This window comes from Mytilus trossulus, unplaced genomic scaffold (assembly GCF_036588685.1).
Source record: "Mytilus trossulus isolate FHL-02 unplaced genomic scaffold, PNRI_Mtr1.1.1.hap1 h1tg000050l__unscaffolded, whole genome shotgun sequence".
NCBI lineage: Eukaryota > Metazoa > Mollusca > Bivalvia > Mytilida > Mytilidae > Mytilus > Mytilus trossulus.
Genome location: NW_026963292.1, coordinates 4,690,113 through 4,706,398, shown reverse-complemented (window position 1 = coordinate 4,706,398; position 16,286 = coordinate 4,690,113). Strand labels below are relative to the sequence as shown.

The window sequence follows — 16,286 nt, the reverse complement described above, 5'->3', positions numbered from 1 at the left end:
AGAATCATGTAGATTCCCTTAATTCACATGTCATTTAATTTGTGTTTTTATTTTATTCTATCATGCATGCTGACTCTAGAGAGTCGTTTAAAGGCATTTTGTGTGGCAAAACAGTCACATTTGAGAAAGTAAAGTATATTTAGGGACACATTTTTCACAAATGCTGATGAATATTAATTTAGTGGTAAACTAAACGTTTGTAAATTGTTCATATGTCAGTCTGCGAAAACTTTGGACCCGTACATTTTGATCTATGCTATCGCTGGTAATTGCCGCACCAAAGATACCAAAAGAGCCATAAGTATATTTGGTATTAATATTGAATCAGTCATAATGTATTTGCATCGGAAATAAACACATTTATTCTTATACCAGTTCCTGACTTGACATGGGTTATGTTCTTCTCGTATATTTTACGATGATATAAAACTAATCCCATAACGGAAGGGGATTGTGTTTTATTTTCATTTGATGCATACATAATCTTTTAATTAGTTTATTAGAAGTCTGGTGCTGGCATGTCAATAACTGGTACTATTACCGTGTTAATTTATGTATCATTGTTATATTGCTTAGTTTCTTTAGTTACATATTCTGAAATCAGTCTCGGACTTCTTTTCAACTGATTTTTACTGTGCGTAATAATGTGTTTTGGTTTATTTAATATTGGTGAGATACATAAGAGGTGGTTTAAGATGTCACAAAACAGTAGTTAAGTGTGACGTCCATTGTCATTTCATTCTGGGTGCGGGTTATTTATGCTTTGTTAAAGACCCATTGGTGGCCGTCGGCTATGTTCTGCTGTTTGGTCAGTTTGTTGTCTCTTTGACACATTCCCCATTTCGATTCTCAATTTTATGTATATTCATTGCAGCTCTTTATGTTTAAATGCATTTTCATGAAAAAAACTTTGTTTCTTAAATTGTTACGTACCTGCAAAGGTCTTCGTACACCAAATGTTGTGAGTGGAAGGAAATGTGAATCTTCCACCAACTGTAACATTTTAAAGGCCTACAAAAATACAGTGGACTTTTAAAATTACTAACATTGACTAACATTTGGTCACTTTAGTTATATAAACATGGCAAGGTTGATATAATGTGAGGCAAATGAAAACACATATGAACTGTGACGAATTCAACTTTAGTCTCAGGAATTGTGCATCGTAGTTTTATTATCAATGTTTTTTAATTCAATTCTAAATTCCATTTTAAACCGTAGAAAACCATAAAAGGACTTTGATGACGTCACGGTCACATGACTAAAATATGTCTATGGGCTCATAACAAAATAACGTCAGCCAATCAGAAGACGCGTTACATCCAAAATAAATGAACAGTAGTAAGTTATCAAAGGTACCAGGAATATAACAGGTGTTAACTTGTAGCTTCGCGTCTTGCAGGTACTCATAAAGGACTCTTTTTGAAGAAAAAACCCAAACACCATCAGGTAAGTTAATTCATATAATGCTTAAAATGTTCTACTTGCCTTGCTAGAAACTTTAATTGGGCATTTATAAACAACCCACTGTACAGTTTCATAACATGGAGGTGTAGTGAGTGACCCTGCATACGTGTAAAATCGGTCTTTATCATACGGCAGGACATCTAGAGGAGTGATACCTTCTGTGACTCTAACAGATCTGTCGCTTTGCTCTTCTTTTTTGCATCTCTCTTCTATAAAGTCTGGACTTGGCGTTCGACCGCAATTATTGTTCGGACAACTATCTAGTAAGAATTGAAAGAAAGAGCTAATGCAAAATATAAAAACTATGATAACATGTTCTGAATCGTGATACAACTGTTGTTTTATTAGTTTGTTAAAAATATAGGAAAACAAAAAATACTCTATTTTGCATACATTTGTAATTTGCATATTTTATCTGACATCAATGACACATACATGTAGGTAACTTTTTATGTATATAGTTTATGGCAGTTTTATATATCTATATATTTGAAATTTACATAATATATGGTCGATACTTATTCGATCGTGTAATTGCTATTTTTGTTCTATATATAGTCTATGTTTCTAAATATAAATAAGTGTATATGCATATACCTGCAGCGGATTGAAATTATAGTAAAAATGGTCCCTAATCGCATTATACACAATGTATGTATCAGACAAGTACTTATTACAAAGATAAACCACACAAAACAAGATAGCAGTCTCATAGCGAAACTTCGTGGTCGTCGTAAAATATAACCAAACGGTGTAAAGTCCGTTTACCCAGAAAACCTTTAGTTTAAACAATATTTATTCAAACAGTGCATGAAATATAATTATACAATATAAATATAGGGATTCGGAAACAAGAAAAACTTATATAAACCCGTCTCCCTTTAAATGACATTTAATATCGACATCAAATGATGAATAATAATACCTAAAGAAATGTGACCTGTCTCTAAGAATTTTCGCTTTTGGTTTCTATTCAATTAAAGCATGCTTACTTCTACCATTTTGAAAACCAAGGATGCTCAAGAAACCAGGATTATACGACTCTGTGGGATATTGACGCACTATTTTATAGTATTTTTCCATCAGTTTACTAAGCTTCTTTAAAAATCTTACTTTACATGATCCTTTAACCTGTTAATACAATAATTTAAAGTGGATACTACACTTATTTTTTTCCCAGTTTTATTTAATACATATAGATGCATATAAGTCCTTCTCTTTTCCCACATTTAACTCCATATTTTCCTAATTTTTTTTATACGTTAATCTATATCATTGTCCATAATTGAAGAATGTGAAATACACATTGCAGACTAAACTTGTCCTTGATTTGATAGCAATATGTTTAAAACATTTTCAAGTTTAAACTGAAATTTTCAAGTAATTTATTCATTTACAGTTGTACACAGATGCCTTCCTGCAATTTACTGGTGGATCTTATAATATATGTATGTGTTGTTATTGTTTTAACAACAATTTATCTAAAAAGCCTGGAAATTGATATAGAAATTGAAAGAACAAGAGAGAGAGAGAGAGGTAATGGTCAACAATATTCGCATTTATTTCAGTCTACAACTTACCCTACATTTATTATTTTCATGGGATTGTCCGTAAACCTAAAACAAATATATGATACATTATAATTTGTGACATATGCAGTCATGATTTTACCATTATAGCCCTGGCAGAATAACCTTAAATACCAAATACAAGAACAGGTGAAATATATATTCGTCAATGATACAAGACTAGTCTGTCTTGCCTTTTTGTATTCTTCCATTTATGTGATGAAGTCTATATCAACCGAACACTCTCTGGACTGTAAGTATGAAATACACATTTCAGATAAAGTTATTGAATCACACAAACACTGTACAAGACATAATATTATGTTCGATAACAAACTAGTTATATTTTATAAATATATATATTACGTTCTATGTTATGCATTTAACAAAGATTAAGATGGATTGCCACACAGGAAAACGTTTGAAATAATTATTTACAAAAGTTCTTAACTTATTCCATCCTTCCAGTATACTTTCAGAGTTATCGGCATTTTCAGAAACTAATTTATCCCCGTTGATATTGTTCTTATTTAAAATAGCACAGGGCCTTTGAAAGTGAAATATAGCAAATTTTATATTTACATTTATTACAAGAACAGGAATGACCAACAATGTGTTCTTTTCCTCAAAAGTCATGAACAGTAGCTGCTGTATTAAGTAGTAGGATCTTACCTCTATCATAACACTTAACACCACCAGTCCATTTTTCTTTGGTTTAGCTTCCCCAACACCTTCATATTCGCTGTCGTAAAATACCATGTGAGCCTTAAATATAACAGTTATTTAATAACACAACTTGATTTCTTGAATTCAACGACGATTTTTTTTTCATAAAAACTGGTACAAATTATCTTCATGCTTTATCAACTCATTCAATCATTTAAAAAAACAGATGAGTTCATATACTAGATTTCGAGTTATTGAAAATAAATCACTCGAAAAATGGAGTTTTGAGGAAGTTCGACGTCACAAAAAATGACATATTACGGTATCAACGTCATAACTTCTCCTGCAACTGTATCGTAAGCCTTTGAATTTATGAGACATGTTTGTAAATATCTTGAAGAATGGTAAGTTACATATTTAATGTAATAAAGATGCTCACCTCCATCGGTTTGAATGTATTGTCAATAGCATGTTCAGATCCTTTATTTTCGTCTCGTCCAATGTGAATATGCAACTGAGCAAAATTATATTCCTTGTCTTTTGGTCTTCCAGGAACATTACATAGTGTTATCTCGTCATCAAATTTTTCGTCAACATCAAAATCTGGTGCATGACCTGTTTCCAGGATAATGAGACGAGATTTAGAAGAAATTTCAAGCGTATAAATTTAAGCGTAATGTTTTATCTTAATACTTTTGAAAACATTTCCGAAACAAAATTCGTTAAACAATGCTTTTCCAAGTTGGTTTGGAAACTAAAGGAAAGCATAGACATGGAGAAAATTGATAATAATTCGTTTGAAATTTTGAAACGTACGCCATTATAAAGACACGTCGATACCTAGCTGAAATGAATGGAATTAATAATTTTAAATAAACGTTTCATGTTAGTTTTTTTTGCATTTTTTTATTTTATCTGAACACAACTTTAAGCATTAAGATACATATATATATAAATAACTTATAATATAAGTATTAAAATTTTTCAATAGCAGTCTAAAGCTAAACTGTTAGTTACGTCAATGTTATGCATACATATGTTAATTATCTACTAGATCATACTTATGCTCATCGTTTATTACTCTGAAATAAATAACAAATACGTCGAAAAAGGTGATGATGGCATTAGCCTTCTCCTCTTACTTAATGTATTTCAATACTAGTAAGTCGAACATGAGCGATACCAGGAGAAAACATTAGAGATAATTAACCTATAAAGGTCAGACAGGAGATGTTTTCATAATGTTGTAGTGAAATATAGAAACATTTACTGATTGCTATATAATTTATTTTACCTTAACTGTTACTACTTACCATTGTTTTTGATATTAGCAAGAACTCTTGTCTTTAGATTATCAAACTTCAGTCTTGAATAATTTTTATAACGAGTCTCTTTTGTGTTGATGTTAATCGGAGATTGTCTCCTCTGTGAGCCACATGTAGTCCAGCATGGGTGAACTCTGCACCAATCCTTTGGTCCTGAAAATACGTTTTGCATTACCATGGTTTTAAGAATTGATGTTCTGTTGCATGATCATGTTGATATAAATCACGATACAATATTGTTCAATACTTAATTATAATCTGTCATGATCCCCTGTTAAAAGTACTTGACTAAATATCTCTTTTATAAAGCTTAACTGAGTATATCAATTACCAATATATCACTATTGTCAACTGGCGAGCAAAACGAAATATTGTAACAGACGAGTGAGTCTTAACATTACTTAAACGTAAAATCACAAACATACCGAACTCCGAGAAAAATTCAATGGGAAAGTCCATAAACACATTGCAAATTGCAAAAACAAATGACAAAACACATCAAGCTAATGGACAATAACTATCATATTCTTGACTTGGTACAGGCTTTTTCATATGTAGAAAATGGTGGATTGAACCTGGTTTTATAGCGCTAAACCTCTTACTTGTACGACATACTTTTTTTTTTTTAAAAGTAAAAAGTATGATTCGGCAGGTCACATTCGTAAAAAAAGGGAACGGGATTGTAGTAACGAAATAAGGAACATATCCGATATCTTCTAATAACAGATATTTCATGACGGTGAACTTACTCGTGATCGCGTCTGTACAATTGTACGAAGTGATGATGTCAGCTTCCCAATACTTCACTTTTGGGAAGCTGAAATCATCACTTTTGTCGTACAGTTTTGTTTTCAGTCGACCGTCATAGTCAATTTCTAGATATAACACATAATCAAGAGGCAAGCTCAAGAGCTCAAGAGCTCAAACACATCAAACTTAGAAATACCAGCTGTCATATTCCTGACTTTTTTATTTTCGGCTCTTTTCCGCTTTTTTTTTTTAAAGTATAAATAGCATAGATAGTATTAATATTACTTCGACAGCAGATGATGCACATATGGACAAGTAATGTGTATTCAGTGGTGATAATATTTATGTAATACAATACAAGGTTGAAGAGCTAAGTAAAAAGGGAAACCCAAACAGATAGCAATCCCGTAAATGAACAAGAAGTAAACTTGTGATAAAACATTAGTTACTTTTTAGAGATTTTTTAAATTTTATAACAGCAACGGCAAACAAAATATAATGATTATGTGTATATGCTAATACATTAGTTCCGGCTACATTCCTGATGTTGCCTCTGTTGACTAATATACTACCATAATATGTATCGGTTTAATGGTAAAATTAAAATAACGTACCGATTGGATTCTTATTCCATTTTTGTGGATTTACCTCAATGAGTAAAAAAAAAATCAGTTGACTCTAAATAAACGAATAATGACTGTATTCATACGATTGAACTCAGGAATTAATCTGCATTAGATGTATGTATATATTTTTACATGACATTGGATTTCAATTTCCAAATCTGCACCAGATATTATAATATAATTTACAAAGGCACTGATTCCAACAACAATATTATCACTCCCTGTAATAGTACACACTGAATCTAATTCAAATCCTAAATCATCTTTTTTGGCGTAGATTTTAGTATGTTCGGTTGGATATACTCTTTAACTTTGTAAAACATAATTTGTTCTCCAAATTGTTTTATGTCATTAAAAAATGATAAGTCTAATGTAATCGAAGCGAACATTGGGTGTTCCAATTTATAATAATTGTATAGTTTTCAACGGTTAAAATTTGTATCAAATTAAGTTGAGAATGGAAAAGGAAAATACGTCAAAGAGACAATAAAAACAACCGATGACCAGAAAACACCCACAGGACAACAATGGATCTTCAAAACAGCGATTAAACACACGCTAATGAAGCATTGATGAAACAATATAACTTGCAACAATGGTTTGAAGTATAATAGTATGTAAACTGACGGCAATATGTTTCATAAAACTAAAAGCTTTGTTACAATTAGGACACAACCAAAAACATAAGGAATAAATACATTTATTTTTTACAAGTGCTGATCACCAATCATTTTTACCAAATCCAAGCATCAGACAGCCCTGCAAAATTATATATTTGCATGTTGCCTATTAAAGTTCCGGCACTCCATTTGTAGTATTAATATCGCTCAAAAGTAGTGGCACATATCCGATTTCTATAGATACTCACTACATTGTATTCTTTATGGTTCAGACTTAACTCAGTGGCTTGATACATGTATACAAATTTATTTTTCGAGAGTAGGCCGTTAGTTTGAATTATTTCACATGTTTTATATCGGGGCCTTTGTTGCAAACTATACATATGCCACCAATTGTGTATCAGACCGTTAAAAATCTTCTCCTTCTCTTACATGAAACATTTTAATGATGACGCTTACAATGTATCAGTACTTTCATTATCCGTATATCAGTGTGATAATGTGGACACTGTAGTTGATATTTTCAATAAGCGTCTGATGTTGTGCGAGAATAATATTTACTGCTGCCTTAATCAGCACGCAAAATAAAGGAGATGCAAATTCTAAATGCAATTAAATGTTTTCACTTGTTCTATAACTTACCTTCACAAAAATCCCTTTCATAGCTGAAATGAGCCTGGTTTATGTCTTCATAGCAACATTGATTCGCTGATGGAGGTCGTATCTGCAGATATCCAGCTCCATCAACGAAAGACACTAACACTGCGACAACGGTAGCGAGCAAAAATATGAGGTCCATACCGAACAGCCGAATGGTTCATACATGTACATATTGTCGCGCACACCATTTTATAGTAGAACTCAGTTAACTGAGGCGGGGCATTGGTATGACTGCATAAATCAGGTTTTTATGTAAGAAATATATTTGCAGTCATGTGACTGCATTTTATAATGTTTCGGAATCCGGTTCATTATGTTAATGTTATTTCTGTAACCTTAAACCTGTTAAAATAAATTTTTGTTAGTTATATAGCATTTAATTAATGTGCATGTGTGACTAGGTGCAAAAAAATCATACGTACATGTACCTTCATGTTATCCAATATACATGCACCTTAAAGGACCAACTGGTAGAATAATGTATGATTCATTGTGCTTATGATATTTATCAAATTGTTGTATACTTCCTATTATCTGTAGATAATGCATTCGACTTATTAATAAGGGATCTAATTTGACTTTTTTTCCAAATGGCAAAGGTCGATGACCAAAGTCAGATTTATACAATTTTAATCTTCAAAAACAGTATATGGCTATATCAAATATCAAACAATTTAAAAAAAAGTGTACTTTGAGATTATTTTGGTGGTCAAAAGAAAATATGGTGCATTTTCTTTCAGAAAACAAGATAAAAGGTCACATGTCGTTTTCAATGAAAAACAAAATTGAATATCTGATTCCACTTTCTATACTTTTTTTACAATGTAATGATTGAAAACTTGAATCTTTGTTCTTCCTTATTGAATTTTTTAAACAATAAGTGGAAACCTATCATTAAATAATTTTTCCGAACACTTGTTAGCAATTTTACAAAAAGGAGTTCAGTTTTCAGTTTCGAGTGTTGTATTTTTTTCAAGTAGTAAGAACAACGGCCTTCCAAACCTATAAAGTAGAAAAAAATGATGAACAAATATTTCTTTGTTGATACACAATGAAATAACCATCTAGTATGTATACCTCAATGAAAGTCGAAACTTACGTTTGTCTAATATACGTTGAATTCAGTAAATGCAAAACTGGAATCAAAAATTACATAGAAGGTTAAGCAAATCGTGAATGTCAGTAATGGTCCAAAGTGTTTAAAAACTCTATGATAATATTGAGACCAAAATGACACAAATTGATAGCTATCAATGAACTTAGCCGATACAGCATAATCAGCTATAAAAGGCCACAAAATGACAATGTAAAACGTTTCAAACGAGAAAACTCACGGCCTTATCTAAGTACAAAAAAAGAACGAAAAGCAAAAAGGTAACACATAAAAAACGACAACCACTAAATACAGGCTCCTGAATTGGGACAGGCACATACACACATGATGTTGCGGAGTTGAACATGTTAGCGTGATCCAAACCCCCACCTCTAACCTTGAACTCGGGTATAACAGTTCAACATAAAAACAAACTATACAAATCAGTTGATAAAGGCTTTACTCATCATATGGACATATATACAAGTAAAAGGGGACTGGAATGTCTTTCCCTACTGCTTGCAACTCAAAAGATCTCTAAATAATAGTTAAAAAAATCAATCTCCGATCGATTTATACACTTACAATCATCACATGACAGTAGTCTGTGTAATGTTTCCGATAGTCGTGATCGTTCTGCCCTAAAGTCTGGTTTGTATAATAAATTTGACACCTGAACTAAGGTAAGCATTCTAAATAGCACTTTATGTTAAAAACCTTGCTTCTGAAAACGTCCTTGTAATTCATGAATAAAAAAAGTTTGAATCTCAGTAAAGGTCCACGGTAGCTGTATAAGCCTAAAACACATGAAACAGTCTTTACGTGACTATACTGGTTTAGAGAGTGTAGTTCCTTGTCGTGGTTGTATAGTTATTTTTATGCAGTAAATGCAAGCATACGAAAGCGAGGCGAAAGATACCAGGACATTCAAACTCATAAGTCGAAAATAAACTGACTACGCCATGGAGGAAAAAACAACCACAGACAATCGAAAGTATATAATCACAACCCTTGATACCCGTGACTTCGTTTTCTTGACTTGAGCCGGATGCTAGTTCATCTGTTTGTCTCTACGAGACATCAGAGGCAACACTAGTTTAACGATGTTCATTTTCTTCATGTTTTTTTTTAATAAAAACTGGGTGAATTCCAATATTTCAAGAAGAATTCATCTCGGTTGTGTCAATATGTAACACGTGCCATGCGAATCAAAATCATCAATATTTTTAAATACAGGCACGGGACACAAATGAAGGGCAAATTTTTAGATCTGATTAGAGCTTAAAGGTAATATTATTTGTGATATGGTGATCTTAAAACTTATTTTGTGTCAATTTTAGTCGACAGTTCCACAAATCAGAACATGTCACCAAATCCAAATTTCCAGGTTCGATACTCATGTGTCACCATCCAGTACGTGTCACAAAATCTAAATTTTCAGGTTTATACTCATATGTCACAATCCAGTACATGTCACAAAATCTAAATTTTCAGGTTTCATACTTATGTGTCACAATCAAGTACATGTCACAAAATCTAAATTTTCAGGTTTCATACTTATGTGTCACAATCCAGTACGTGTCACAAAATCTAAATTTTTCAGGTTCGAAACTCATGTGTCACAATCCAGTACATGTCACAAAATCTAAATTTTCAGGTTTCATACTCATGTGTCACAATCCAGTACATGTCATAAAATCTAAATTTTCAGGTTTCATACTTTTGTGTAACAATCCAGTACATGTCACAGAATCTAAATTTTCAGGTTCGAAACTCATGTGTCACAATCCAGTACATGTCACAAAATCTAAATTTTCAGGTTTCATACTTCTGTGTCACAATCCAGTACATGTCACAAAGTCTAAATTTTCAGGTTCGATACTCATGTGTCACAATCCAGTACGTGTCACAAAATCTAAATTTTCAGGTTTCATACTCATGTGTCACAATCCAGTACATGTCACAAAATCTAAATTTTTCAGGTTTCATACTCATGTGTCACAATCCAGTACATGTCACAAAATCTAAATTTTTCAGGTTCGAAACTCATGTGTCACAATCCAGTACATGTCACAAAATCTAAATTTTCAGGTTTCATACTTATGTGTCACAATCCAGTACATGTCACAAAATCTAAATTTTCAGGTTTCATACTTCTGTGTCACAATCCAGTACATGTCACAAAATCTAAATTTTCAGGTTTCATACTTATGTGTCACAATCCAGTACATGTCACAAAATCTAAATTTTTCAGGTTCGAAACTCATGTGTCACAATCCAGTACCTGTCACAAAATCTAAATTTTCAGGTTTCATACTTCTGTGTCACAATCCAGTACATGTCACAAAATCTAAATTTTCAGGTTTCATACTTCTGTGTCACAATCCAGTACATGTCACAAAATCGTAATTTCCAAGGTCGATACTCATGTGTCTCAATCCATTATATGTCACCAAATATAAACCTTCCGGGGCACACGATATAGGGTTCGTATTGATCTTTAGTTTTCTATGTTGTGTTTTGTATAATTTTGTTTGTTATTACGTCGTTTGTTGACCTTTTTTTAGATGTTTTGATATAGTTGCCGGCTAATAAGTTTGAATATCTCTGCGGTCTGTTTTACGTAGCAAGTGTTACAAGCATGAGTGTACTGACTCAACATGCATGGACGTATGGTTTCAATTGATATATAACACAATATGTTCATCAATTCAATCCTGGTATATATGATGAGTATCTTTATATAATGGCGCAGATAATATACAAATGTAGAACTATTAAGACATGGGGAAACTGACAAATGTTTTTCTTAAGGTCTTGAAAAGGTTCTGCATTTCCAATTGTAGTGCAAACTGTCAACACCGTTATTTTATTGGACGTATGCATACTTGTATCAAAATGCATATAAATAAACAATTTCTAAGCACACAGGTTGGACTAAGTCACAACTCGCACACTTTCGGGTAAAATTCATCATTTAAAATATCGACTGTGCTTAAATACCTCGGTTTACTGTAAGTGGTAAATTAAACAATTATTTTATTTACACTTTTTTGAAAATAACACTATTAAAGGGATTAACATCAATGTTTCCTTTTTGAAACGTTTTTAACGACTTTCTAGTTTTGAGGATTTTGTCAAGTCAGAATTTTTTACATAAACAACTAAACAATTTATTTTGCTTTCATAAAAGTATAACGACACAACGTAAAATAATAAAGAACATCCATATTATTCAACGAAACAATAAGACATCAACCAAAACAGTAGTATCAGGTCCAAAATATTTGAGAAAAACTATGAATTCAGCCTAATCATAAACGAGACACAACTATGCGGACTTTTTTATAATGATTGAGAAGCAGGGATTTTTGAAAGTTTAAAAAATATCATTTTAAACAAACATACCTCATACAAACTTATGTGTATGAAAAGAACAAATGCAGAGTATTACTTTATAGTAATTCATTCATCAGTGATGTTAACCTTCATAATTCATCATCAAAAGGCTTTTAGGATTATCATTTTCGCCTAATGCATTGCACATTATGTGTGATTTTTTAATAAAACAAAACAAATATATGTGAGGACAGCAATTGAATAACAAGCCAAACAGCGTACAACTTATAATCTGCATCTGAAATTAAATTTACTATTAAACCTTTTTAAGGGAAAGTATTCGATAGCATTACTTCACGAATATAGGGGGAAATAACCATGTGTATTCTAAAGGAGCAGGCATTAGCTACGAGATATACAATAAAATATATGATTATTTTAGTTCAATGATAACTGAAAGTAAAAAAGCGAAACAACTCATCTTTAGAAGACCGTTTGGATGAATTTTCTAAAAGTAAGATACAAGACATCGTTTGTTACTGAATAATATTACCTCATTTAATCCGTATGTATGTGGAATTCAATTTAACAATTTGACAACAATAGCCTACGCATGAAATCGACATGTTCAGTTATTAAAAATAAAAGAATGTCTGCTTTGAAAGGCAAACTAGGGTAGACCATTTCGTTCGATCCTCAAAAATAATTCTTATACAGTAAAAAATGGATGATTAACACATATTGTTAGCCTTTCATACGAAATGAAACAGACCTACATTTATCCTATCGCATTCGATTCCATGCATTGTGAACTGTTTATCTCAGTCTATTTTTTTTTATTTTGAAACAAGTATACGTTTTAGAATGTTATCAATCAAATATTAGAATTTAGAGTCCAATCAGTAAACATAGTCACTTCCCAGTTGGAAATAACATCCATGTCTTCTTTTTTGTGCTTATTGCGTTACCAGAATAAGTCACGACATAATTCATCAGCATTTCGAAGTTGTATTTCTACTTGATGGAATTATGAACTCGATATTTCGAGCCTTAAACAAATTTTGCAAAGTAGTATTATTGGCAAAATGGGTGTCAACAATAACAAAATAAATATCGTAAAGATGTTTTACTTGCGTATTTACTCACTTACGCACAGTTGTCTTTATTTTGAGTTTGAGATGATAGACTTTCCTAAAATGTTTATCAAATTTGCACACTGTATAAATTATATCGAGAAAAAGTAGGTGCATATTTTAATTAGCATGTATTGTGTTATAGAACTGCACTAAAAATAATTGTGTTCGCGGTCTATATATATCTATAGGTTAATTATGTCTCTATAGGTTAATACATAACGAGTAAGAATTGGATATATCTTGATATTCACTCGAGTTATCAAATGGTTATATAATCACACCCCAGTTCTATTACTGTACTTCATAGTTTCTAATTCTGAAACAAGTGTAAATTGAACAAATCTATTGTTACGAATAACAATGGATTTTGACCACATGGTGTGCCGAGTGGGGTTTCCGGAAACCCCTACTTCCACATCCCGTAAACACAGTCCATCGTTTTCCTTTACAATATAAATTGATTTTTTAAAATAGCTTAAGCATAAGAAAATACTAATAGTGTTCACTACACTACAAATTGTATCAAGATATTAAACAATTTTTTTTTAGGAAATTTCAATAGCGAAAAGAAAATTAAGCAGCTATTTTTAATACAAAAAAAATTCTTTTAATATTCCTTTGCTTGAACATGTTTAAGATAATTTATTTGTTCCATTCAAATGTTTGTTCTAAAGCATTGAAAACAGGGATTCTAACTCTTGCCCACCTTCCGGTTACATTGGGACTAGTCCGGGGTGGAGGTTCCGCGAGTTGGACCCGACTTTGATTTAAAGATCAATGCATTTGAATGGTTGAACCCCTCCTTTTTCTCTTGCGTTGGACACCCCTGGTTGGATCACCCCCTGCATCCCGCCATAATTGGGGTTCCTAAATATTAAATATGTATATTTGTTTGTTGAGCATGTCTGGTAGTCAGGTTAAAAATGCAGACACATCTATCCCTAATTTTTTTTTATTCTAGAGAAGAGGAGGTAACAAACCGTACGATATAAAACATAGTTATGATAACCTGTATTAAACTGATACAGATAAGCACTTTGGGTTATAATATTGCCTTTATCTTAAGTCTCTTCTACCAAATCCATTACTTGCTAGAACATGTAGTCCGTCTTATACCCGTCCTTATTGACAACTGAATACAAGGAGCATGATTTTGTTTATTGTAATAAGAACACATGAAACAGTCAACCTTGACCTACAGATCCATATTAGCACATGGACTTAGCAGGAATATATAAAACACACTATTTTGTCAAATTTTAACGAAGATAACCAAAAAAAGTAAACCAGTGAAGTGTCATGTAATGAAAAAAATCCTTATAAATCATGGTTTGAAATTGTCAATAATATGTAAACGTTTTGTTTTGTTTTCATTTAATAATCATTCAATGTTTACAAATAAAGGATTCAGAATGGAGTGTAAGTTAGTTATTCAACTCGAGATATGTCGTGTCTTGATAAAAAAAAAAGCCAACCTCTGAGTATTACTATAACTTATGAACTGTTCTCGGTGAGTTCATTATTACTATTGAATAACTCAAATAACGAGAGTTAATGTCAAGCGATATTCAATTCTCAAGGGTTGTTCAGCCTATTTTTCTTAGGGTCAATAATCTCATTGTGTTAAATTGACAAAGGAGTAGGTCCGGTAAGGACCAATTTTGACTTCAAATTTCAGGTTCGTCTGACGAAAGATTTTGACCACTTGTTAAACACTTAAGTGCCTATTTCATTCCATTCAATTAGTTTATGTGAAAGATTTTAAAGGATTTAGTCATTAAAAACGATCCGATTCAAGCTGAAATATGAAAAACTACCAAATATGCCGAAAAGTGTCACTTTTCAGATGTTTTTAGTCAAAAATGAAAGTGGCCGCATCCGTGTTCATCCAAAATAGTCCATCAGCTGATAAGGAAAAATTTCAGTTCTGTGTTACACCCCAGGATGCCGCAATTTTTGATTTAAATCTAAAGAGTAATATCTAAAGAATATTTTAAGAGGTGTTAGACTTTTAAAAAGATGTCCAAAAGGGGTTAAAAGGGGTCTTATTTTACCAAGTATTTGGTACTATTTCTCTTATTATATTGAACAAATCATATCTTACTAATACGGAGACTAATTTTCATTTTATTTTTAAATCGTATAGAACCAAGAAAAAAAGAGGGAGGTAATATCCAAAATTCATGATTGTGAATGAAACAAAGCATGCATACTAGTTTTCTTGATAAAAAAGTAACTAAAGGCAGTTGAACAAAATTCAAAGGTCACAAAGGGAATAAACATGGATTCAATGACAAACACAAACATAAGCGATGTACATCACAGTCATTAAAATCACACTTAGTACTAAAAAAAAAAGAACTGTCCGAGTTTGATGATCTATATTAAGCTCTTTTAACAACAGAATCATCACATTTTAAGGTCATAAAGAAGGTCAATCAAACAAATCATCTTCATTTTCGTCAACGCCATCTACTGAATTAGTATCACCATCATCTTCATCATCTTCGTCGTCATCGTCAGCCATATCAACGATTTGATTATTCTTGTTGCTACAAGCATTTGTACATTTGCAGCCATCTGTACAGGATAAACCTTGTCGAACACATGAACATCTTTTGGTGGAATAACCAGCTTTACATAGACAGCTTATCGGTATCTATAAAGCACCTAACGCTGGTGGTTGGTCTAGCCAATTGATGCTGATCAAATCGTTCTTAACAATCTCGAATGGTTGTTTGGCGATAGAAAAGTGGTGTGTTCAAGAGCAGATTTCCAAATCTTTGCCTGAAAGTATGCTCGTTTAATATGCTTTAACATTGTATCTTTTGTTGGGGGCAGTAGATGACATTCACTGATGTTATTATTCTCGTAACCATATATAGCACACTAAAATCTCTCGAGTGTTTTTTACAGTTCTTCGCCTGCACCTTCAAAATGTTTACCAAGACGGGATAGACCTTCTGAAAATTTCACAGAACATGTCAAAACGCCGAATGCTTTGCTTTTTCCCTCACCAGACAAAGCACTAACTGA

At 32.2% G+C, this 16,286-nt stretch overlaps 1 protein-coding gene across 1 annotated transcript; it reads right to left on the bottom strand.

Moving 5' to 3' along the window:
* Window positions 1-1,470: 1,470 nt before the first annotated feature.
* Window positions 1,471-7,821, bottom strand: LOC134699369 (nacrein-like protein). The gene is made up of 7 exons (XM_063560973.1): window positions 7,665-7,821; window positions 5,015-5,179; window positions 4,141-4,316; window positions 3,708-3,800; window positions 3,048-3,083; window positions 2,460-2,598; window positions 1,471-1,727 (listed from the first exon to the last, which is right to left on the bottom strand). The coding sequence occupies exons 1-7, from the start codon at window positions 7,819-7,821 to the stop codon at window positions 1,471-1,473; spliced, it is 1,023 nt and encodes a 340-aa protein (XP_063417043.1).
* Between the last annotated feature and the right edge of the window lie 8,465 nt (window positions 7,822-16,286).

Coding starts and splice junctions, on each gene's coding strand:
- LOC134699369 (XM_063560973.1), bottom strand. CDS start 7,821: ATGGACCTCATATTTTTGCTCGCTACCGTTGTCGCAGTGTTAGTGTCT. Junction 4,317..5,014: donor TGCTAATATCAAAAACAATG/GTAAGTAGTAAC, acceptor TCCTGGAAACAG/GTCATGCACCAGATTTTGAT. Junction 1,728..2,459: donor TGGTTTTCAAAATGGTAGAA/GTAAGCATGCTT, acceptor AATTCTTACTAG/ATAGTTGTCCGAACAATAAT.